The sequence below is a fragment of the Strigops habroptila genome, chromosome 17, assembly GCF_004027225.2.
Source record: "Strigops habroptila isolate Jane chromosome 17, bStrHab1.2.pri, whole genome shotgun sequence".
Taxonomy (NCBI): Eukaryota; Metazoa; Chordata; class Aves; order Psittaciformes; family Psittacidae; genus Strigops; species Strigops habroptila.
Genome location: NC_044293.2, coordinates 2,144,387 through 2,168,342, shown reverse-complemented (window position 1 = coordinate 2,168,342; position 23,956 = coordinate 2,144,387). Strand labels below are relative to the sequence as shown.

At 48.9% G+C, this 23,956-nt stretch overlaps 3 protein-coding genes across 3 annotated transcripts in view; 1 reads left to right on the top strand and 2 right to left on the bottom strand.

Annotated features, from left to right (window-relative positions):
• Positions 1-16,264, bottom strand: part of CBL (Cbl proto-oncogene) — a 39,029-nt gene extending 22,765 nt beyond the window's left edge. Inside the window, exons 1-2 of the mRNA XM_030505337.1 lie at positions 15,881-16,264; positions 8,737-8,984 (exon numbers count right to left, since the gene is read on the bottom strand). Coding sequence (XP_030361197.1) covers positions 8,737-8,984; positions 15,881-16,027 — 395 coding nt within the window. The 5' untranslated portion in view covers positions 16,028-16,264. The remainder of the gene's footprint in view (positions 1-8,736; positions 8,985-15,880) is intronic.
• A 2,439-nt stretch (positions 16,265-18,703) lies between these two features.
• On the top strand, positions 18,704-20,113 carry LOC115616233. The gene is made up of 3 exons (XM_030505236.1): positions 18,704-18,926; positions 19,508-19,619; positions 19,801-20,113. The coding sequence occupies exons 1-3, from the start codon at positions 18,704-18,706 to the stop codon at positions 20,111-20,113; spliced, it is 648 nt and encodes a 215-aa protein (XP_030361096.1).
• PDZD3 (PDZ domain containing 3) lies at positions 20,077-23,922 on the bottom strand. The gene is made up of 10 exons (XM_030505235.1): positions 23,907-23,922; positions 23,235-23,334; positions 22,878-22,942; positions 22,472-22,683; positions 22,143-22,329; positions 21,923-22,059; positions 21,644-21,848; positions 21,266-21,462; positions 20,947-21,117; positions 20,077-20,748 (listed from the first exon to the last, which is right to left on the bottom strand). Exons 1-10 carry the CDS (start codon positions 23,920-23,922, stop codon positions 20,704-20,706), a joined length of 1,335 nt encoding a protein of 444 aa, XP_030361095.1. The 3' UTR covers positions 20,077-20,703.
• Positions 23,923-23,956: the final 34 nt, after the last annotated feature.

The following is a 23,956-nucleotide window of genomic DNA, read 5'->3' as shown; positions in this document are numbered from 1 at the left end:
GCTTGCAATTGCAGTGAACTTTTTTTTATTGGCATATCGAAGTTTATAGTGATTGTGTTTTATTTTTAGCAACATCAGCAATTGTCCTCGTCTCCATTGCTTCAACTAAACAGAAGGAAGTATTCTCCCAGACAAAAAAGGGTACTATTTTCAATGAACACTTAAGTGACCTAGACCAGAGATTCCCAAACACTTCTGGCCACAGGCCTCCAGCAATCTACCATGTTTCTTATAGCCTGTGATGACCCTCCTTCAAACTTTAGCTGAACCCAGTAATGAACACGGATATTGTTACCAAGAGTTGCATCAGAGGTATGATAATCGCGGTTTGGGAATCACTGACTTAGGCACCTAAATCCCACTGAATTTAAACACGTGTCATACAAGCACGTGTGAAAACATCACCCAGGGACCACAGGCCCTATCAGTTGGCTCTCCTCGCTGTTTGCAGCTGAGCTGAAGGCAACACCTGCACCAGCTTCAAACACAGAACTACAGCACATTTCTGGGCAGTGGTTAATGTCTAACTGCTACAGTTCAGGTAGGATTTCACATTCTTGCAAGTGCTTTCACACATCCACGCAGAGTATTCAGCTCATTATTGTCAGATAGCGAAACGAGGGCGGAAGGAAAAAGTGAAAGCTCACAAAGCCAAATATTTTTTCCACTCCATACAGTAGCCAAATATTTCACTAAGAAACATCTGCAGTTCTAGCATGGAGGCATTATTCCTTCCATATACAGTGTTAACAGAACAGTTTAACAACCCAGAAACATCACCAGAGCCTTTAGAGCTGCAATTACAGTCACCTGTGAAAATGCACTGCCTTGACACTGACAGGACTCTAAAAAGCAACCATTTTGGGGAACCAAAACCAGCATGAAGCAAGACTGTTTCTTTGGTTACCCAGTGGTTATTAAGCTGGCTCCCCAAGGCCAGGTCTGCCGGTGGCTCTGCAGGCTGAGCAGGCATGTTCCTCCATGCTCCCTCCTCAGTGCCCCCTTCGCTGTGGTTGTGCTACTTCCTTCCTGTTTCATGACTGCGTTTGCTCCACGCATCTTAGAGGAAGCCAAAAGGTCGAGCAGGCACTTCCATTTGCACCACAGTTCTTCGGTGCAGCCCCTCCGCAGGCTGGGTGTCCTGGTGCTGCTGCCTCCCTCAGACCCAGAGCACGCTTTGCTTTTCCAGTCTCCTGTTTGCCAGACAAAAGCCTTTTTCCAGCGCACAGGCTCAGCCTTGCAAAGCCATTAACAGCAGAGGACAGCTTTAATCAGAGCGTTGCCTCTTTCAGCTGTGTTGACACGATTAGTTCAATTAATTCATGTTACAAAGTCATACAGCACCTAATGCGCCTCATGACTAAAGCGCCTTCCTTACCTCAAGGCAATGCTAATGTAGTGCTACCAATTCTGTCATTTTCTTCCAATATTTCTCAACTACTTCACAGCTAACGCTGTGACAGTGTAATTTTGTTCCTCACACACATAGGGAGAGTGCTCCACTGGAGGATTCAGTCACAATATTGTGCTCACATGCCAGAATTTGACACGCACATACTGTCATGTCTGTAAAGCTCGTTCTGTGGAAAGCATGCTACAAACACTGTTGTGCAGAGGAATGAAGAGCTGTAACAAAATGCTTCGTTTCTCTGAAGTTATTGTCCATATTTCTTATAGATGACCAGATTTTCGAAGGGATTTTTGTAGCTGCATTACCACTGACTTCAGTTAACACTTGTGAACACTGGATTTACACAAGAGATGTTCAGCTAAGCGTAGGCTGCACAGCCACACCTTCACCGTGGCTCCAAAATAAAATCAAGCAGAACACGACTCGACTGACTTCACTTCAACACACTTTTGAGACAATGCTTTATTTCATAAAATCAGTGCCAAACCAGCTACGATTTCCCTCTTGAATCTTCACTGCTGGTGTGCAAAAAGAATTAAAATCAGAGGACCTAAATTACTGTAAAACCATTATACTCAAAACTCAAGAGAAGCCTCTCTCTACGTGTCAACTTGGCTGTTTAAAGGGCATGACCCGTACGTGCAGCTCACAAATAAGTAATGCAATGTCTGTGCATCCTATGATCCCATGAACTGCAGCTAGGGAATTTCTAATTCCTTATCACATGCTTATGATTGCAGAATATTATCCCCTTACAAAGTACTACTGCAAGAAATCATAACCAAGAGCCACAGGTCCTGCAAACAGCTAAACATTATTTTTTCCTCTAACTACTTTATATCTTACAATTTGATATTTTGAAGATTTAAGAGCTAAAAAACCACAACCAACCCCCCCAGAACTAGCTCTTTTAACAAGTCTCCAACAAGTAAAATGGAGCTTTCGGAAACCACAAAGGTGTGAGGTGATCACATAACACATGCTTTTCAGAAGTTACCAAACATGCACCAGACGTGAGCAGTAAGCCCCAATTTCAGCAGATAAGTGGCTGAGCCTGGTTCCAGAAAGAACTGCACCTTATACCCTACTACCACACCAGCAAGAAGCTTTCTGCTCTTCATGTTAACAGAAAACTCCAGCCTATGCACATAAGCAGCAAGGGGAAATGCTTGAAGTGATCCCAAGATGTCTTTTATAACCCTGAGACAGCTTCAGTCCTCTACACGCAGTAATCAGTTGTAAAAATAGAAACGGCGGAACTACTTTCAACAAAACTTGCAACACAGGAAGTGAATGAAATTCCATTTAACTATTACTAGCTCAAGAGAAGCCACCTTCCAAAGTTATGCTGGGCCACTGCTCTAACACTTCCAGTATTTCCACTGGATAACTAATATAGCAGAGTGACAGCAAACCAGACGGTTTAGAATAGGCAAATGAATTGCTTGTACTGTACAACTTCACAGCTAATGCTGCACTGATTTTGTAGACTAGCTCATCTCAGCACCCTTTGAAAGAAAGGAAACTAATGCATAACACCTCTTGTTAATACAAGGTTCAGCTCCCAAAACACTTTTCCATTTCAAGAACGATGGGCTTCACCGTTTCATTCTTTGTAGAGCTATAAAACCAGTTGCTAATTCTGCAACTTCAAGACTTCACGTACTGAAACAGCAAAATGGGAACACATAAACCACAGGAGTAGATATTTCTGACTTTTCCAGGTCTAATCCCAGTTCCATTACACCGCCTTAACAGCAGGCTTGAATAACCTGAATGCACTATTTATTGCCTCCTGTGCAATGGAGCTGGTCTGCGTTAGGGGATGCTGTGGGTGCCAGTGTGCCTGGCAAAGGATGCCAGCTCATGCACAGAACACACACCTAACTGCACGTGGAAGCTAAACTTCATAAGATGTTGTACCTGAGCTGGCCCCCATGAGTTGCAATAGGTAACTCGTGAAAGGCATTTTCTACATGAAGTATTTCTTTCCATTCTAAGTGTTTTACTGGTACCAGTTGAAGCTTTAAAGAGGCAAGAAATACCACGGGCTAATTCCTTTATCAGTGCTTTAGATACTACAAGACAGAGATATCACACAAAACTATGTTTCCTTACAGTCTTCCGAATCCTGGCACTTTCCAGCTAACATATAGATGTACTTAAATACCTCGAGTCCTGCAAGTAGAGAATATCAACCAGTTTAAAGTGTCACGCAAAATACACCAGAAGAGTTTGGTATACCTGTATCATCATGCAAATGGATTTGACTGACCTGAAGCAGAAAGGACAACAGACCAGTGTGCTGACCAGAAGCACCAAACCCACTGCCCCTTAGAGGATCTGGATTTATTATTCTAGGCACAAATGCTGGTGGTGTATTTTTAACAAGCTAGATCTCTTTCAAAGTTAAGAGGCTAAAAATCCCCTTATTTTTCTGGATTTAAATAGTATAGAAATACAACACATGGCATCTCAGCCCTTAAGACACAAGGCAAGCACCCAAGAAACACGACACAGTTGCCAAGTAGCAGCAACACGTTTTTGCCAGCATCCAGAAACCTAACCACGTTTCAAATGATAATTACTACAAACTAAATAACATGCTTGCACTCCCATCCACATCATCGAGCCCTCAGAGTTAGCCTTCCATAAAACTCTTATGATGTTACAGGCTCTGAGAGCAAAGAATAAACCAATCGTAATTCCTGATTATACAACAGTTTGAAAAGTTTACATTTGTCCCTAATTTGATTTTCAAGACTGTGGTCAATTTTTGGCTGAAAGAAAACTAAACTAAATGCAAGCTTATGCCAGCTATGCTAAGTGTTACTTAAGCTCCACAACTATCACCTAAACTGGCAATTTAAAGCCAAATTAAAAAGAAATAACACTTTTCTCCCTCCAACAACATTTAAATGATAATGAATTTCTTCTCGGGTAATAAGCAGTTAGTTAGTGTTCATATGCTGAAGCCTGGCAAGGAAACCTTTCTTGTGGGCTGCTTTGGAGCCTGTTCTTTTCTTTAAGATGTTCTAATTTAAATGCAGATGTAGGCTTCTTCACACTAGTGGGTTTTGTTAAAAAAAAAGTCTGAGCTGTATTAGAAGGAAGTGACAGAAAGAGGACTCACACACCATGCACCGCTCGAGTTCCACATTTTATACTATCTCTTTTTCACTGCACAGGAATATGTGCAAGCACTCTCAAATGTGAGATTAGAGCACTAATGCCCTCGCCCCAAAGGGCTTTACTGGTTCATGGCTTAGCACAAAGTGTTTTCCAACTTTTTCCTCTTGAAAATCCAACTTCTCCCCTCAAGTCATTCTTCATGCGTTTCCTCTTCCTTTAGAGATCTGCATGCTCATTTCCAGGAGACATTAAATATCGGGAGCTTTTTCCTGTGTAAATTAGTAACTCTTCACTTTGGAGCTAGAGAAGAATATGAAATCCTGCTGAGCCAGCATCCCATAAGGCTCCTGTCACGAAGACAACAGGTAACTATGCACTAGCTTCCCAAAGCTTTTTTTGCAACTTCACGTCCTATGGAGAGGGTTTATGATATTCCCCACCTAATCCCATTCTCCTCTACAGATATCTTAGTTTTGTTGACTGGGTTTGTTAACAGCTTGTTTTCCAAAGCATTCAAGCTGAACTAGTAAAATGACTTGTGCTATTAAACACCCAATCCACATCCTGAGTAATTACTTCTTCTCAGCCTTTCACCTAACCCCTACCCTCCAGCTTCCATAACTGCATTCCGGTGTGGAAACGTCCGTGATGGTCTGATTTTATTTAGAAAATCATTTTCCCTCATAATAGACTGGTTTCACATAATCAGTAAATTTGATTCATTGGAGAAAAATGGACTCTTCAGCCTAATTCATCCTTTTCTACGTGACGGACAATTCCTATCCCTGTTTACTGATCAGCAAGCTATTCTTCTGTCTTGCCATGTGAAGAATATTTACACGACTGCCAAAAAGCTGCTGCAATAAGTAATTTATGAAGTGGGGAAAGCTGACAAATGAAAGCTCCTCTGTGCAACTAAGAGGTCTGGAGGAGTAAAAGCTTTCTGCAATAGAAACAAAAACTATTCCAGCATAACCACTGTGCCTCTAAATTAAACTGCAATCAAGAGCTTCGGCAAGTTCAGCACGCTCAGAGCAGTTGCGGCATTAGCATTAATGGCACTTGATGCTTCAATGGAAGCATCGCATTGAAGGCAAAACAATACCTATGTTTAACCAGGTTTTGTTACCTCCAGTTAAAAAGTAAACTCGAGAAATTTACAATATTTACAGGGTGAGAGAAGTCACACATTTACCACTGTAGCAGCACACCAAGCTACTCAGTGCTAAACAGGTCTTTTTGGCTCTGCATAGAGACCTGCTAAGGATCCTATAGAGAATTTCTTTTATTGCATTATTTCACCTATATAGGCTACAAACTTCAGCTTTGGGTGCTTTTTTGTTGTGTTTTAAACCTTAAGGTGATGAGTCTTGAAATACCTTTTGCATTAGAAAGCACTGGTGATCTGTTAAAGAACAGGAAACAACAGCTTTGGATAAGTGTATAGCCTCAATACCTGCTAATTACTGCAGCAAAGCCAACTAATTATTGAATGACTTACATTTACCTTACTGCAAACATAGGACAATATCCAGAATTATTAACTCGTCAAATATTATTCGATTCCAACATCAAAGCCTAAAGATGTTACCATTGTATTTTACCAGATCCTCAAATATATGATTTGGTTTTATAGACCTACCTACCCATTAGCAAGGACAACCCAAATAAGCTCCTAAGCTGCCAAAACTCAGGAAAGCAATATAGTATCTCCACTAAAAACCCATCTTACGCAGAAGTCACCAAGTCGGAGCTGATGTACTTGCTAAAACTCAGCCTGTAAACAGTAACTAGAAGTTACTGTGTGTACTTATTAGTCAGGAAGTGCACACATAGCTTTGAAAGCACACTCGACAGCATTCATTTTTAAACGGATATGGAAGTGACCTAAAGGAGAATTTAAACAGCATCTCTAAAGCTCTCCTAATAAGATAAGTGAGTTCTCCTGACAAAAATCACAGTATGAGTTTAGGTAAGAGTAACAATTGCAGCTGAAGGACGCTACATCACAACCACAGCGCTACAGAGACAAAACAGCCGTTACAGCCCTAAGAAGAGGAAGCTGTTGAGTGTTTGAGGGCTCATAGCATTGGATATCACCTAACTGTGGAGTTAGCCACAACAGAAGGATGCTCTCAGCACGCTGATGGTTCAGGTATGACGCAGGGGACCTACATTCACTTTTAACAGCTCTATGGCTGCAACTAGTTAAAAACTGAAGGAACAAACACTCACCCACATCCGTAAGCATAGCGAATGCTCGCACAAGCCTTTTCTCACCCTGTTCACAGCACCTAGTTTGAAAGTCAGAGAATAAACTGCCTGCCTTACAGCTAACACCAAACAGCATCCGTATTATACTCCTACACGTTCTACTCTAAACGCACAGCTAACACTAGACCAAAGTGCTCAGCGCTAGATGACACACATCTTGCGGCTATCAGAACTCTCAAAACAGGACAAGCAGCTACAAGACACGGTGCTCTCCACAGCTGTGCTCCAGTTCTGCCCCAGTCCACCCTGGGTAAGCACACTGGAGAACCTCTAAAAAGTTTGAGAGGAAACAGGCAAAGAGCTATTTAGAAGTAACAAATATAGAAGGCTGATGCTCAAGGGATCAAGACAGTTCTGATCCTACACTCTAAAAGAGAGTTCGGTCATTTCTAATTACTGGTCTGTTTGACATTTGCATAGCTAGTGTGAAAGCAGGTGGTTGCTACTAGCAAAGTAATGCATTCGCTCTCCATCAGCAGCCATTTGGGGGAGGAAAAGAAGAGCATACACAACAGGAAACAAAATGAATGCTAAATCTGGAAGACAGGAAGAAAGAAGCTTCAAGGACAAGCAAAAAAAGTCAGGAAAAGTCAAGACAAAACGATTCTTCAGTACACCAGATGAGATTTTTAAAGGCATGTCTTCCAAACACTGCAGGCTAACATTGGCCACACCTTGCATGAGACTAAGAGCAAAGCAGATTTTCTTTTATATATATATATATATATATATATATATATATACACACATACACTCCCATGAGTACATTTTCAGTGAATACCAGATTCAGGTTACATTTGTTTGCTTTACAGGGTCCTGACAATATTCGAGAAAGACTGTCTCCACACTTTGAATATCTGAAGTCATTGATTCTTACAAAAGGAAAAAAAATAGTATTTTTCTTCAGCTCCTAACAAGGTCAGACATTTTCTTAAATGTATTCACCTTAAATTCTTATACACATTTTAAACCTCAAGGTGCCTTTAGAGCAACAATGAATTTCACTAGATTTCAGATGAAACAAATAGCACATAAAGCCATCAGGCTCCAAAAGCCTACACAGCCACAGAGTCTGACCCTGGAAGTGTGGTATCTAACAGAATCCCCAGCTGAATCCAAAGTGCTATTCTTTGTGCAGGTATCTCTTGAACTGGAATTGGAATCATATGCACTGACTACTCCAACTGCTTCCTTTTCTATGACAAATTAGGGAATTGAGAAAGTTAAGATGCTCATTATCAGCGTCAGGAACAGGCTGTCTGGTATTTCCCCTTTATGACAAAACAGTAACTGCTGCTTCCTGGGCTGAGTGGAAAGCAAATGAACATCTAATGAGACTAGCTGGATGTGATTCTGCTTTTACTCTTATGTTTACAAGCCTCACCACAGTTGCTTCCCCGCTAAGCTGTTTATTCATAAATGGTACAATCAGCAAGTCCCCAAAGGCTCCCATCGCTGCGGCGAGAAAGCAAGCCTCTATTGGAATTCTGTTTCTGAAGTTCATATCTATTGATTTGGATTTCACCCACCCCCACTTATCAATTAGTTTGACTACAAAGTGACTAGGATGATTAACTCTTTTGAATTCTTTCTCTTTGCTTCTCTCTGAACAAAAACCAAGGGACTGGAGGCAAGATGCTGGATTTATGATTGACATAGCTATCATTTACCCCTCAGATGCTCATGACACACACACAGTTAATCAGAACAAATATCACAGATAAATTCTAAAGGGTTTTATATACCATTTCAGCCTCCTTCTGGAGGTAACAGTAAGTGTTCTAGAAAGTAACACCAATTCTATTAGTTGGGAGCAACACACAAAACCATTTGCAAGATAAATGTTACTTAAAATATTTTAGGAGCGACGTGCTGCACTACAAAAATCATAAATATTGGAGCATATTTCTCCCCATTACCTAGGCTGAGAGTTCTCCTCATACATCCGCTCTTTCCCTTCCTTGAAAAGGCTGATGGTCTGCTTGGTTTTCTTCATCAAGTTCTCCATGAACACGCGGAAATACTCATTTTCTCCCAGGGTCTCCATCTTGCCCTCGTAGCGCGACAGGATGGTTCGTAGATGCTGGTAGGTGTCGGGCAGCAGATCTAGGATATAGGGTGGGCTGTTCTTCAGCGCCAGTTTTGGGTTCTGGCACAAACGCACCACCTATGGTTAACAAAGAAAATCCCAATTTGAATCTTACAAACAGCAAGTAGTGATGAGTTACTTCAACACAACTCAGTGGTACTTGCAAACACAATACACTGAAAAGCTCACTCTCAACAAACTGTACTTGTTGTGGATAAGAACCACCATCAAGAAAGAACGAATGCAAAGGAATTTTTCCTGTGCAAGAAGGAGAAATAAGCTGTAGCATAATTGATATGGCAAGAAAAGTCTGGGTAAAAGTTTAGCTCGCAAGAACTTGTGTCCCCAGTTATGCACCAACTTCGCTTCTAACTTCTGTTACATGAATTTCAGAGCAAATCCAGATTCTTCCCAGTAATTTCTGTGGGTTTGGTTTTATTCTCTTAATAACACATCCACAGTGATACTAGTAATTAGTTTAAAGGGTTATTAGATGACCTCAACCTGTCTTCCGCTTGGCATACACCTAAACATCTCATTTTTCTTCCTTCCAAGCCACATGTGCTCTATTTATATGTTAGCAGCAAGAACACATATTCTCAAGGCTAAGAGCTTGAATCTATTAACCCAAATTTTTTGCAATCTACAGCGAATTTACGGGATTGTTGACAAAATAACTTTAGGCACTTACTTCTGCATTACTTAGGCCCAAGTAACAAGTAGCATCTTCCTGTTCAGAACTCACAGCAATACCTGTTATACCTCTACGCTACCAAATTCGGATGCAAGCTGAATTTAATATAAGTCTTTAAGATACAGGAATGTAGAGCTTAAATGCCAAAAGCTTTTGATTGATAGTAAATTTCTGTCATAGGGGAGGATAAAGGAAGCCACCATGGGCCATAGCCAAAATTTTCCATTATCTAGACTGAATGATAGAGAGAGATAACAGCAAAGTGGCAACTTGACAAGTTAGTGGTGAACTTTCCATGATAAAAAGGGCTGCAACTCTAGAGCTGCAAGGCCAGTTTCAGCTGGTAAATGAAGTTCACAAGCAGAGAACCAGCAGCTGGTATAGTGTTACTGCTGTCTTCCTGACTAACAGCTTCTATCTCCTGCAATTCACACCAAACTTGAGAGGAAGGCCACTACAAATTGTAGATAGAGTTTCCTAGAGTTCCTCACTACACTGAATGTTATCTGACTGCTTAATACCAAGCACATGAATGAAGTCTACACTAATGACACTGCAAGGTACAAGGGCATTACAGGTATCAAACAACGTGGTGCTGCAGAATGCAAAGCTTAAGGGAAGGGGATAGGAAAAAGGGAAAGAACAATGTAACGTCCTTTTGCAGTAACTCGTTTCCACAACCTCTTGTGAAACCTTCAAGAGGAATTGACTAGTTCCCTACAATGCATACGTAAATATCTACTTCCCTTAAACACTTACATGCTGATGGTAAACGAAGTCATTTATTCTGAAACCCGTGCTTTAGCATTTAACTTTGCCATTTGGGGTGTATGCAAAAAGCAACCTTGCCAAGTTGGGTGACATCTCCAATGCTATCCGGCTCACAGTAGTGCTTCTAAGAAGAGCTCAAGGAGAAAGGTTCAAATTCAGTGAAGAGAAAGTGGATCAAAAGTCAAACAGAAAAATCTGACTGCCATTAAAAGAATGAGATGCCTAAAAAAGCCTCTGCAAGAACACATGGAAAACTACTGCCAAAATTTTCCTTCCATTTTGAAGAGGCTGCCAAGGTCTAGATAAGGAGATGGATGGTCAGAGAACTGACTTATCCAGTTCAATCTGATGCCTGAACTTCTGTGAACGTTGTACAATGAACAACATCAACAAATCGAGTCAACACCCTTGTCCCCTGCATAAAACTTGTTGCACTATGTAGCACGAATAAGTTCTAAATATGCTCCTCAGACACAGCTGAGTTGTGCTGGGGAGAGCAAAATATAGAAGTGTTAAAAATATATACATATTATATAGAAGTTATCCCCAAGGCTAAAACTGCTGTGATTTTATTATCAAATGAGCTGCTTTATTTACCAAATAGACCAAAATTTGCTAAGATAAGCATTTAAATCAAGCTACGTAACTAGAAACGGCTGCTTTGGAAGCAGACTTGGTAAGTTTATACCACAGCAGCACCAAAACCAGTTGCCTTTTGCTTGTTTCTCCAAGTGTGCACTTGCAGCATCGTGACAACGTCCAAAGGAATGTTCCCAGCCCTGGGAAGAGCTGCCCCTCAGCGAGCTACCCTGCCTGACACAGGGCCCAGCAACGGGGAAGGGAATTGGGCAAAAAGCAGCAAGTATTTTCAATGAGGTGTGATGGCAACACACACGAGCAATCCGTGCTTTTAAAACACCATCCAAACTCATCCAAGCCTGCCTGGCTTTTGCTCTATTCTCTCAGGAACAAACCTTTTATGGAGATAGTTTTGGGGTTTTAGAACCACCGATAAAGCAGTTCAAACTCAGCACGAAGATTGTAAGAGGTCGGCCTGTGAAGAACCCTAAAATTGGTGGGTTTTCATTTTCCAACCTCAAGAGAAGAAACTAATAATAACAAACAGTTTCCTCCCTCGGTTTTAAGTAAAGAATCTGTTATCTGCTCATTCGAGGAAAAAAAACCTCATGCAGATTTTCTAGGCCTGGAAACTGAGTCTTTTCCCTCAAGAAAAGACTTTTCCCTCCAGTCTTTTCCCTCTTCAGCTTGCCTGACTGCTCTCTGGAGTTAAAATACTTCTCGTCAGCACTGCTTCACTAGACTTGCACAAATAAAGGAACTGGGTAACCAGTGGAGGAAAGCAGTGACACTAGATAGAAAGTGCTGTCACAGGCACAACAGATACATAACCTGAGAAAACACAGCAAGAACCCCGAGCTTATCTAAACACTGCAGTCTAGTGATGTAGGTGGATTAGGTAAATGTTAGTAGAAGCAAGGAAGAAGCATTCAGGGAAAAACAAGATACCGAAGCAAATGCACTCATTTAACAATACACGGTATTTGTTAGGAAGGGCAGAGAAGGCTGGTTAACAAACCTATACAAACTGGCCCCCCAAGGCATGCTCAGCAGCTCTCACACTAGCAGGTTGTGTCCTCCAACACACCCTGAACCCTCCTCTCTCAGATTCCTGTCTATCCATCCCATCTCTTTCCCCATTTTGCTCATCCCCAGCCTCACACATGAAAAAGCCAGTGCCAGGCTGTTTGCTGCAGCCATTGGTACAGCACCCACTTCTTGTTCTGGTAGAAAGTCCCCAGCACAGACAGCACCTACCTGCTTGCCTCACACAGGGGACAGTGTTTAACAGGCCCCCAAGGTGCTACTGTGCCAGATTACAGCTTTCCCCTTCCGACTCAGACCCCTTCTTCAGCACACTTCTGCAAAGCCATAGTTCTTTCCTTCCTTTAAGAACTAAATAGATAACTTCGTCACTGCAATCACATCCCATTTCACCTTAAGCCAGCAGCAAAAAAGAAAACCTACTCAAACTTCTCTTATCTCCTGCTGAATTTGTGTTTGGCCTCTCCTCCACTTACAATGAAGGTGACCCGCAGTGGCATTTCTTCCTATCAGTTTTAGAAACTGAATGGTATCAGTACACTGTTTAGAGAAGCTTTATCTCAAAGCTTGTCTTCCTCCTCCATGACTTGCTACATGTACTCTTACCACTTTCCTGCTACATCCCTTATACCTCATCCTGAGTGGCTCACAACTACACCGCCAATTCTTCAAACACAATCCTCAGCAATGAACTCAAGAGGTCAGCGTTATCTAAATGATAATCCCATAAACCCAGATCCCATTCATAAGAACTGATTTGTCATCTCATCCTTTGGTGTCAAAAACACAAATTGTTTTCACCAGCCGATACGTTGTACATTTCTTATACTGAGCACTGTTCTGTTTGCTAAACGCAATGAGAAGATGAGTTTATTATGAGCATAAGAAAACCAAACTAACAGCAGTTCCTCCCACCTGAACTCATCTGTACACTTGACTAGGCTCAGGACACCGCAAGGAAATCGCTGCTGTTCGTCACTGCAGGCTCACAAGACATCTGACAGCAATCAGCTTCCAAAGACACATCTAACCCCTATGACATAGATAAAACCATCCCCAAATTCAACTGAAGGTGAACAACGTGCTGCACAGTGATGAAAAGGGCTATTTTATATCCATGCTCTATGTGACCACGTACAACTGTGGGAGGAACAGTCAGGACTGACAAAGATGAGAACTTCAAGCGAAAGAATGTGGAATACATGTCAGGCAGCTTATGGAGAACATTATGGGGAAAATATTTGGACAAGAATCAACTTGCATAGGAAATTCATCCGTCACATCCGAAAACAGGGATGCACGAATGCTTTGACAGCACCAGCTGATTATGCAGACTAACGAATCAGGTCATGAATGTAGTGTACGCACACAGACACAGCTCTGAAAGGCAAACACATCATCTATTAAACATGCTCACAAGTACTTCTTTTATCTGCACCTGTAATTTCAATTATTCGGCCCAGAAAACTAACCCATTTTCAACACTTCCCATTCGTTTAGCCTTTCTCACTCCTGCGTTCACAAGCACTCTGTTTGCCTGGCAACTTGCTACACTACTAAAAGCAGGTTTAATTCAGATGTGTGCACAAGTACAACTGAAGTCTAATTGAAATCTGACAGGCCAAATCTTCCCTGCTGTACAAATCAGACTGAACAACTAACTCTTTAAGCCTTTAAACATTAAGCCTACACATAAGTGTTTTCAGATGGTGCCTACAAGCAAAACTGTGAAGTCAGTGCACGTTTGAAAGAGTTTTCTTTAACTTGTGACAAATACAACAGTCGCCTTGGCTTTTCTGTCAGTGAGATACCACGGTGGAGAGACCATACAGCCACAGACTGGCTATGCACACCTAAAGCTGTCAAAGTATCCTCCCCACACTAAACCATCCCACTGCAATTCAAAATGCCAAGGTAATAAAAGGTAGTTTTCAGGCCAATCTTTTCCTTTGAACAGACCTGGTTAGGAGGTCAAACGCAGGCTGACATTCACTTCTATATCACATGCACAAGAATGAAGATGTGCATTCTTACAAGTTGTACCTGCAAGTTACACTTATTTCATCGAGGATCACGTTTCCATGCTCAAACTACCTCTCCCACATTAGCAGTTATGGTTGTCCTCAATGTTTGCAACAGAGCCACTGGCACTTCTCAAATGACTTTCTTCTTTATCCCAACCTCTCCCTGTAGAAGGTGATCAAAGCTCATCATAAGCACAGCAAGGCACAACTATAAACCATGTCTTTTGTTGAGCCAGCCAGCACAAAGTGATTTCTTGGCATGAAGATAATTTAGGATGTCCTTAAAAACGTCATCTACTCTGCCTGCATTTACTGCAGGAGATTCAGACCCTGCATGGATAAACAACGCAGGGAAAAGAGGAAGAAAAGTTGAAATGCATAAGCCTGCAGGGCAACTGGATGAAGCGTGCCCGTCAGCCCTGCCTGCTCTGCTCCCAGAGGGAAGAAGGCAGCAAGGTGACAGCGCCCAAGGACTGGAGGCAACTTGGCCGATGCTTTTACTCTACACTACTTTTAGGGCCCTGAACCCAGCGTTATAAAATGCACTGCATGTTTTAGCCTCAATTCTCAGGGCTGAACAGTAGCAACATCAGAGGAGCGATCAAAATCCCAGGAAAAACATTAGAGGATTTTTATTTTATGGCCAATTTCGGATGCCTTTGCTCAGTTACTTTGTCTCCTGTAAGTCACACCAGCATTCACTAACATCTCAGCATTGTTGAAACAATGCATTTACCAACACACCCAGCCAGGCTAGCACATCAACTGCCATGCTCCACCACACCATCGGACCAAAAGGTCTGGTGTCCTGCCCCGTCAATAGCCATTTCCTGGCATTTTAAGAGGTGGAGAAGGGGAGGGTCTTAATGACCCCAGAATGTTGTGCCCTGCATAAAGGTGTCGGACTGTAAATGGCCTTTCCAATTCCTGCACCACAGGTTCTCACTGTTTAATGTGAGATTTCATACTCATTCATCTTTGTGTAACTACAAGCATTTACTGCAAAGGGTTTTATTCAGGCTTTCATGGGGCTTTTTACCAGGACCCCAGTTTTAAGGAAAAGGTTCTGTGCTGAGCTCGGTAACACGTCCCCATCGATTCACAAAAGAATAATCTGAACCGCCCCAAAGCAGATGTTCAGCCTTACCATCCAGTCCCCACACAGCAGGCTCTATCACAGGCCAAAGCTCACCTTCAGACAAACAAATCCTAGATTCCTCCCTCGTGTGGTTATACACAGGTGGGACCTACCGCTGACACCGCTGCTGCACCTGCAGCTCCCCACCATACCCCACCAGCGCCCACCCCAGCATCCACAAGAACACAGTGGCACAATTCCTTGATCCTCTTGCGCAGGTCTGCATCCTCCATCCCAAATCTTCCCCTCTTTTTCCAACCTGTTCCCTCCACAGCCCCGCACGCAGCTCACCCCTTGCAGAGCTGCTATTCCCTCTCCACACCTCCCCATCTCCACATCCCGCTCCCATCCTGCTTCCGGCCTCTCTTCCACCGCATACCTGTCCACCGGCTCCCACATCCTCCCCTCCCCAAAGCACTGCGCCCATACACCTCTCACCCCACACAAACGTTGCACCCCAGCCCTACAGCTCTCTACCCCACACTCAACCCTGCACTTCCAGCCTTATCTTAGCCCCCTCTGCCCCCAGAGCCAGCCCAAACCTCTCCGGGACAGCCCTGCCCCCATCCCCACCCCGCCTGCCCGCCCGCTTCAGCCCAGCCCCAGCCCAAAGCCCTTCGGCCCAACCGACGGTCCCACTTCCGCCCCAGCCCGACCCCCCGGGAGCCGCCCCACCGCCCTCCCCTCCTGCCCGGGGCTGCCCCACACCCCCCGCCGGGCCCACCTTGTCCATGAGCTTCCAACACTTCTCCACCATCTTCTTATCCACGGCGCCGGGCTGGTGCGGGCCGAGGTGGTGGTGGTGCGGCTGGAAGGCGTCCTTCATGAGCCCGATCAGCCCCCCGGGGCCCTTCTTCAGCGGCGCCGACATGAGGACGGCGCGGGGGCGGCCGCGACCGTACCCGGCCCGTCGCCCCCGTCCGGCCACCGGGCCGCGGCCCTGCAGGACAACCGGGCGTGGGGGCGCTCCCGCGGGCCGGGGCCGGGCAAGGCGGCGGCAGCGGGAGCCGCGGGCGGTGGCGGCGGCGGCGGCGGCGGCGGCAGCAGCAGCAGCGGGGGCGCCCGGCTCCAGCGTAGCTCCGCCCCTCCGCCCCGGACACGCTGCGCGCTGATTGGTTAGCCGCACCCCCGCGAGCCCGGGACCGCCCCCTCCGCTGGGGAGGAACCGGCGCTGATTGGTTGGTACCCGAAAGGGAGGGGGTGAGCGGCGGCCCGTCGGGGAGGCGCAGGCGCATGTCTGCGGCGAGGGCGGTGCGGCCGCCATGTTTGATGAGGGCGGGCGGGGTCGCCATGGGAACGGCGGGGCCCGGCCGAGGGGGCTCGGTCCCGGTGCCCGGCCGGGGGGTGCGGAGCGGGATCGGTTCCGCTTTCCGGCAGCGGCTTCCCTTTAGTTCGAAAGGTCGGCGCCCAGCTCGAAAAGGGGAAGGGCAAACCGGTGTGCGGTTACGGCATCCCGGCTGCCCGCCCGCAGGGTGAGAGCGGGCAGAGAAACGGAACCTGTTAGAGCTGACAACGCCAAACCTGCAAAGATCGTGACATGGGGCTCAATAATAAGTTCAGTTCTGGCTCTTCGATGCCTTCAGATCCTCTTTTCAGCCGCCTTTCCCTAGACCAGGGCTCCCTGTGGGCTCCTGATGAGTTCTTGCATAGCACACAGCCGAGGCATGGATGAGCAGGACAGTGAGAAGCAGCACACACTAGATATACCAAAGATTGGTTATTAAACGCTCTGTCTTGATTTTACTGCCTTTGGTAAATATATTTCTGGGACAGGCAACTCCTTGTCTGGCTTTAATTACCTGGGCAAATTTCCCTCAGGGTTATATCGACCTCAAATATGCCCATGTTTATTGAGGCCGTATTCCTGAGGCTTATTCCCATTAGATGCTAATGGATTCTGGCTAATAGTCAAGCCGGACTGACCACCGGCGGGTGCCCTGGCCAGCTCCGGAATACCACAAGTACCTGGCGAGAGGGCTGTGGAGGGTAACACCAGCTTTTGTGGAGCAAAACGTAAAAATCACCATGGCCCCAATCCAAAGAGATCAGGGAACGCGCTTGAGCAATTGCATTCCTAACTATCTGCTTCTCTGGGCATGATTCACACCACGTTACAGCTGTATTTATGTGTGAGGCTTCAAGCAAAGGTTGCTTTTGCTCGGGACTATGCCCTCCTTGCAGGAAAGAGGAGCCCAGCTTTGCTTCTGTCCCTCAGACCCATGATGGGGATGGGGCTGCTCTCAGCACAGTGATCCCTTGCCACTGCTGCACCGCAAAGCCACGTTACGCTGGTCGAGTGTGTCCGGGTGCTTGTGGCTGCACCTCATGCATGGCTGTGGGCACAAGCAGTGTCTAGGTGCCTTTGTGGATGTGCCGCACAAGCTGGGCATAAGTGTGTGCTCCCCTTCCTTTCCGTGAGCCCACACTGCCTGCCAAGCCAGCTTCCAGGCCCCACACACACACTGATGCCCCTCCGATCGCTCAGCTCTGCGTGGATGAGCAGTGTTTTCAGGTGCATGTGCATGGGGTAAGCACATGGGTGTGCGCAAAGTACACACCAGGTTCTGGTCCTGCATGTCCGCACAGGGAAACAGCTCCCACCATCACCCCTGACCCAGCCGAGCTCCCCTGGTTCTCCACACTCAGTCCCTCTCCTCCTTCCTGAGCAGAAAGAGCGGTTTGAAATCCTCTCCCCAACCCTCTATGCACCGTGGCTACTGCCCCTCTTCACTGCAAAATCCCAGCCCTCGGTCCCAAATAAGTGTGCATCTCCCCGGGGCAGCCACTTCAAGTAAAACCGGCTGCACCTTGCCTCTGTGTCTGACTGATGTTTGCACTAACACTGCCCTGGTGCCACAGTTTGAGCTGGAGATGTGTCCCAGCCAAGTTTTCCTGGGGCAAACACCCCAAGGCAGGCTGCCCCTGGGCTAAGCCCCTTTTAAAGAGCTGCTCTTGGCTCTGCCCCTTCCTTCTTCCCTCTGGCTGCAGAAAGAGCAGCACAGGGAAATGGCACTGGAGGTTAACATCTGAAAGAGCACCTGGGTAAGGTCAGAAGGAGCCAGGGGTTGGGGAAAGCAAGGGATGCTTCCTGCCCTACACGTAGTTCCTAGGGACTAGCCTTTCCCAGTGCCAAGTCGTGCCAGAGGATGGCATGAACCCCCTTTCTGTGGGCTCCAGCCCTGGGGGTGCCTGTGCTGCCCCAAGAGTCCCTGGTGTGAGCCAGCAACTGCTTACAGATGTCAGTAATGGTGCAGAGGTGGCAGAGAAAGAGAGGAGCTACGATGAAAGCAGATGGGAGGTGCTAGGGGTGCTGCGGTGGGGCACCCCTTTGGAAGTGCTTCCTTAGCACAGCGCTGGGCTGAAACAAAGGGGAGGTTTCGTGCTATGAGACTGACTCTCGTTCAGACAAGGCTTGGCGCCAGGTATGGGCTGAGGAGGTGTCCACATCCCTTTGGCTTTGGGAGTAGAGAAAGGCTAGGAACAGATCACTGCTCGTCCAACGTGCCGAGAAGGCATTGGGCATGGAATAGCCATCCAGCGTGGCTGGATGGTGCCCTTCGACTGCCTGTGCTCAGGCCAAGCTGTGGTGTGGGTCAGCTGGCAGGAAGCACATTGCCCCCATGGCAGAGCACTGCGGCTCTGGCTTGCAGTGCCCTGGAGGGACGCGACCTCGCAGGCAAAAGCTGACAATGAAGGGCTCAGGTGGAGGCTGTGGGACCTGGAGAAGGCACCGGAGCAGGCTCAGAAAGACAAGCGAGACATTCCTGAAGGTGAGGGCAGAAGAGGGAGCGGGCAATGGGACACATGCAGGGACCCCAGACCTTGGTGCTGCTGGGAGAAGCCAGACAAGTTTATCCCATCTTTCCCTTTGGCCTTGACTGCTCAGCCCCAAACCAGCCTGCTGTTGGCTTAGCCCTTCTGCCTCCCATGCTGTCAGCATGCAAAGGCTCTGCATACGAACTCATCGCACCCCATACGCCTGTACTCAGCACAGGCAGAGACTTCCCTGCCTCCAAAAGTCATTTCCATCAGTGCTCAAGAAGGGGCTGATTTTAGCAGAGGTAAAACCTCAGCCAGAGGTTTGCGGTCTTTGCCACATGCAAAACTCACTGCTCATTTTCACTCTCCCACGCTCAACAGAGAGGTAAAAGTTTCCCTCCAGGGCTTCCCCCTGCCCCCGGCACTGTCACAGCCCTGCCAGGCAGGCAGAGGATGCACCGACAGCTGCTTCTGATGTGTCACCCTGCAAGGGGAGCCCCTGCCTCGTCAGAGGTGCTGGGATCAGAGCACAGCAACCGCCTGCTTGTCCCTCCTGTCGTCACCACGTTTGTCCCCTTTCCCTGGCTCCCAGAAATGACCCTGGAGCTGCAGGAGCAGACAGCAGCCCCCAGCCAGTGCTTGAAGGCCAAGGTGAAGAGCCTACAGGAGCAGCTCGATGTGCCTGCCCTGTGCCAGTGCCCTTGGTGGGGAGCCAGGGGAGATGGGAGTAATTTGCCTTGTACTGTCAGCATGGCAGCAGCTAAGACAAAGCCCAGCCCTGTTCCCGGTGCATCCCCAACCTTGGGAGATGCTGACTGCAAAGGGGATACTGTGACCCTGCCCCAAAGCTCTCTGCCACCCCAGGGGATGAGGGCCATGGGGCAGGGGCTATGCTGCACACTGCCCCTGTCCTCCTGTGCACTGGAAAGAAGTAGGAATGACCATTGCCATGGAGCACAAGGAGCACCTACGGGAGTTTGGCCTCAACCCCTTGGGGATACAGCACTCTGGGGCTCCTGGGATGGGACAAGCTCTCAGTCCCTATGTCCCTATCAGCACGCTTGGAGAGCTTTCCACATCCAGTGTCCCACAGTCCAGCAGCCCCGGGCTAGGCAGGAGCAGACACAGTCCTCTCCATAACACTATTCACATGAACAGCAGTGTGGGTTTGTCCTTTAATCACACCCCAGATGAGTGATGCAGGAACAGTGCTGTGATGGGTGGTGGGCACTCACTGCACACAGGTTCCCAGGAGGGATGAGAGGAGGAGCGCAAGAGACGTCCATGCCAACAGGCTGAGAGGTGGGGGGTTCCTCCAGCACCCCATTGGCCTTTGCTGCTCCCTTTCTCCTTCAAACAGTGGCCTGAAGGCCAGCCCTGGGCTGAGTCAAGCCTCAGGATCCCCAAACCGCTGGCGCATGGAGGGTAGTGCCTTGGCTTTCCTCGGAGCTCCCAGAGCCTGGAGCTGGGCAAGACCTTCAGTGCGATGTCCCTACATATCCCTGGAAGCAGCTAGGCAGGCAAAACCTGTCTTCAGGCTACAAGAAGCCACTGCCACAGTCAATAAAAGCTTGGAGCCAGCCTCAGTCCGTGGAGATGAGTTTCTGGAGGTGTGATGCTGCAAGCCCCATTGCAGGCATGGAGACGCAGCAGCTCTATGTGCACGACCCGAGCTATGTCCACGACAGCAATGGCCATGCTGTGCTCTCCAGGGAGCCAGGATGGGGCCACCGATGGGCTGGACGAGGTGCTGTGCAGGGGAGCCAGAATCAGGGTGCTCCTGGGTCACTAGAATGCCTGCTGCAGCCTCCTCTGTTGCTCGGGGGACGGGCTCTGTGGGGACATGGGGGGCACATTGTGAGCAGCACATCCATCCATCCGTCCACCACACCACATCCCAATGGGCAGGTTGGAGGGGTCTTTCTGCTCCTGCCAGTGCCATAGGTGCCAGGGAAACATTAGGACAGGCAGAGCAGGAGAGTACCAGGGCTAAGAGCAGCACTGCCATGAGGGCCTGGCAGGAGGGGTTACCTGTGTGAGCCCTATACTGTTGGCAGCAGCCACCAGCCAGGAGCCAGGTCCCTTTGGTCCCACCTCAACGTGGCAGAGTCCAGGAGAGGCATTGGGAGAGGGCAGGGAGGGCGTACGGGAGCCTGAGGCAGGGTCTCTGTGCTCAAAGGACAGCAGAGGGGACAGCCCGATCTGGAAGAGCAGAAGAGGGACAGCGTACAGCCCTTGGTGCTCCATAGCAAGCCAGTCCCCTGGAGAGGACCTCACTGTGCAGGCCCTGGGGCGAGGCATCCATCCCATCATTCAGCCTCGCAGCGCCCCAGGGCTCCCCAAAACCTACCGAGTGGTAGAACTCATCACCAGCAGGGTCGATGACCAGCAGTGTCACCCGGTCACCACGGGCGCGGATCCTGAGCACCGTCTGCTGGTGGTCCAGCCCCTCGATGCTCTCCCCATTCACAGCCAGGAGACGGTCCCCTTCCTTCATCCCTGCCTGGTCAGCCGGCAGCCCTGCATCCACATCCCACAGGAACTGGCCTGCAGGACAGAGGCAGGGTGAGGAAACGCTCACAGAGACATTCAGCCAGAGGGGAGCTGGCACTGCTGACCCCCAGCGCAGGCGGGGATGAGGTCCTGCTTTGGGCACAGGGCTTGCAGCTATTCCTGACCCTCACACATGCCTTGTTCACGCTCACACTGACCCCCACAGCCCCCTTACCTGTGGCCCCTGAGCTGCAGTCATCCTCCTTGAGCAGAAACCCGTAGCCAGCCGGCCCCTTCACCATGTGCAGCTCCCGGGCCTTGAAGGGGAGCCAGGAGGTGTCTGCCAAGGCAGCCGTGACCCGCAGGCCGCGCAGGCGGTAAAACTCCTCCACGGCGCTGGATGCCACCAGCAGCGTCACCTTGCTCCCGCTCTGCTTCAGCTGGATGGGAAACGCAAGGTGCTCGGTGTCAGTGGTGGCCCTGGTCCCCCACCACCCGCACTGGGTGCACGCACCTTTCTGTTGAGCTGCGTGTGCGAGTAGTTGCTCACGCTGGCCCCGTTCAGCTCCAGGAGCCAGGAGCCCGGTGGCACCCCTGCTCTCTCCGCCGGCCCATCCTGCTGCACCGACAGCTGGAAGGTGCCCTTCACGCCTGCGGGGAAGAGAAGGGGCAGCCTGGGGCGAGCGGGATGCTGTGGCAGGGAGGCTCCTGGCACTGCCGTCCTGCTGCTTTACCTTCCGGACATGACACGCTGAAGCCAAAACCGCTTTTGTCCCGTGTGATGTGGCAGAGGCGCGGGCGAATGTCAGTCGGCAGCATCTGGGACAGGTCCCTGCCTAAAGCCTTGGCTGCTTCATAGGAGTCACCGTCCAACACTGCCAGGAGGACCTGGTTCCCGCTGGCCTTGATCTTCTGCACCACCTGGAAGGAGCCAGGCTATGAACCCCGGGCAGGGCACCCCTCCAACCGCAGCCTGTGGGATCAGGACCCTGGGGGGCATCCCTGTGCCCCTGGCCAGGGGGGACCAATGAGTTCCCGCAGCCCTGGGGTGCCCCCAGCTTACCCTGTGGTGGTCCATGTGGTCCACGAAGTGCCCATTGACCTGGAGGAGCCGGTCCCCATCCTGCAGCCCCCTGCGCTGGGCCAGCCCCCCCAGCTCGACCTGGCGGATGATATGGCCCTGGCAATCCAGCTCCTCGTTGAGGTGGAAGCCAAAGGTCTCCGTGCTGCCCTTGCTCAGGAGGTAGAAGCGGGGCTCCCCCATAGCCTTGCCATCTGCATGGGGGCACAGCCTGTGAGCAGGGATCCTCGCACAGGTTTTCTCCCCTATTCTTCGCTGGGGTCTCCCCATGTGTTCACCTCCCCACAGCTCCCTGGCACGTGGGAGCTCAGGACCCCAGCAATGCCCCGCTGCTGTAAAGAACCCCATTGCTGACACAGGCACACCATGGGGAGATGAGGGTATTTACCCGTGTCCTCAGTCAGCAACAAGGCAGGGTTGTCTATCCCATCTTTGGGGTTAAATTCAAATTTTCTGTAATGATAAAGGGCAGGAGAGGCCACATTAGTCCAGCAGCACAGCCTTCCCCTTTCCCTCTCCAGCCCTGCTGTGGGGAGCCCCATTGCTCCCACAAAGGGCCAGCTGGGGACACAGCTCCTGTGCCTCCTCCACCCTGGGGAAAGATCTCCCTCTCGGACGGCCCTCTGCATCCCTCCTGAGCTAACAACTCAGGGAAGCCCCTCAGCTGAGGATGTGCCCCAGCACAGCCCGGTTGTGGGGCCATGAGCCCCAGGAAGCCCATGGCCAGGGGGAGCTCAGCACTTACATGATGGACTTCTTGTCACCCTCGAGCCCTGCAGAGGGAGAAGAGAGGTCAGTGCAGGAGGCAGCGGGCTGGGAGCACTCAGGGCTCGTCCATGCCCAAGCTGAACATGCCACACTGCATGAGGTGGGTTTGTTGAGGCCATGCAGCCCCCCAAGCCCTCTTCCTCCTGGCTACAGCCTGTGCCTGAGCATAGCTTGGCCCTTGGCTCTGCCACCAGCGTCCTCTTGCATTTCAAAGCAGTAGGACACCTCCTGCTTGGCTCCAATGGGCACTTGGTGCCCAGCACCAGGGGCAAAGTAGGGCCAGGCAGTGGATGCAGATGGAAGTCAGTCCTGAGGGCTTACAGGGGTTTTGAGTGAGGGATGAGAAGGGTCACTGGGGCCCCAGAGCACTGGCTGAAGTCAGGAGACGGAGACAGAGACCTTCCCGCTGTGCATCTCCCCATAGAACCCCTCCCCACCTCTTCTAGCACAAGGATCCCTAAACCCAGGGGGAGGGAATTCCAGCCAAGCACCCCCACAATGTCCATCTGCGTTTTCTGGATGCCTCGAACTCCTTTCCAGGGCCTGCCTGGGCTCTGACATTGCCTTGCTCCATGTGGAAACAGGCCCTGGAGATGTGTGCGTGAGGAAGCGCCTCTGCAGGATGAAGCCCTGCTGCCCCAGTACATACCTTTTGTTTGCTTCATGGCTGCAGGGAATGCAAGAGGGAGCAAGGTACAG

Bases quoted from the DNA above. Each gene is read 5' to 3' on its own strand.
- LOC115616233 (XM_030505236.1), top strand. From the start codon at position 18,704: ATGGTGCCCTTCGACTGCCTGTGCTCAGGCCAAGCTGTGGTGTGGGTC. The intron at 18,927-19,507 runs GTGAGGGCAGAA...CCTGGCTCCCAG, and splicing joins CAAGCGAGACATTCCTGAAG to AAATGACCCTGGAGCTGCAG. The intron at 19,620-19,800 runs GTGGGGAGCCAG...GCCATGGGGCAG, and splicing joins GCCCTGTGCCAGTGCCCTTG to GGGCTATGCTGCACACTGCC.
- PDZD3 (XM_030505235.1), bottom strand. The intron at 22,943-23,234 runs GTAAGTGCTGAG...TTATCATTACAG, and splicing joins GGTGACAAGAAGTCCATCAT to AAAATTTGAATTTAACCCCA. The intron at 21,849-21,922 runs GTGCGTGCACCC...TTTCCCATCCAG, and splicing joins ACACGCAGCTCAACAGAAAG to CTGAAGCAGAGCGGGAGCAA.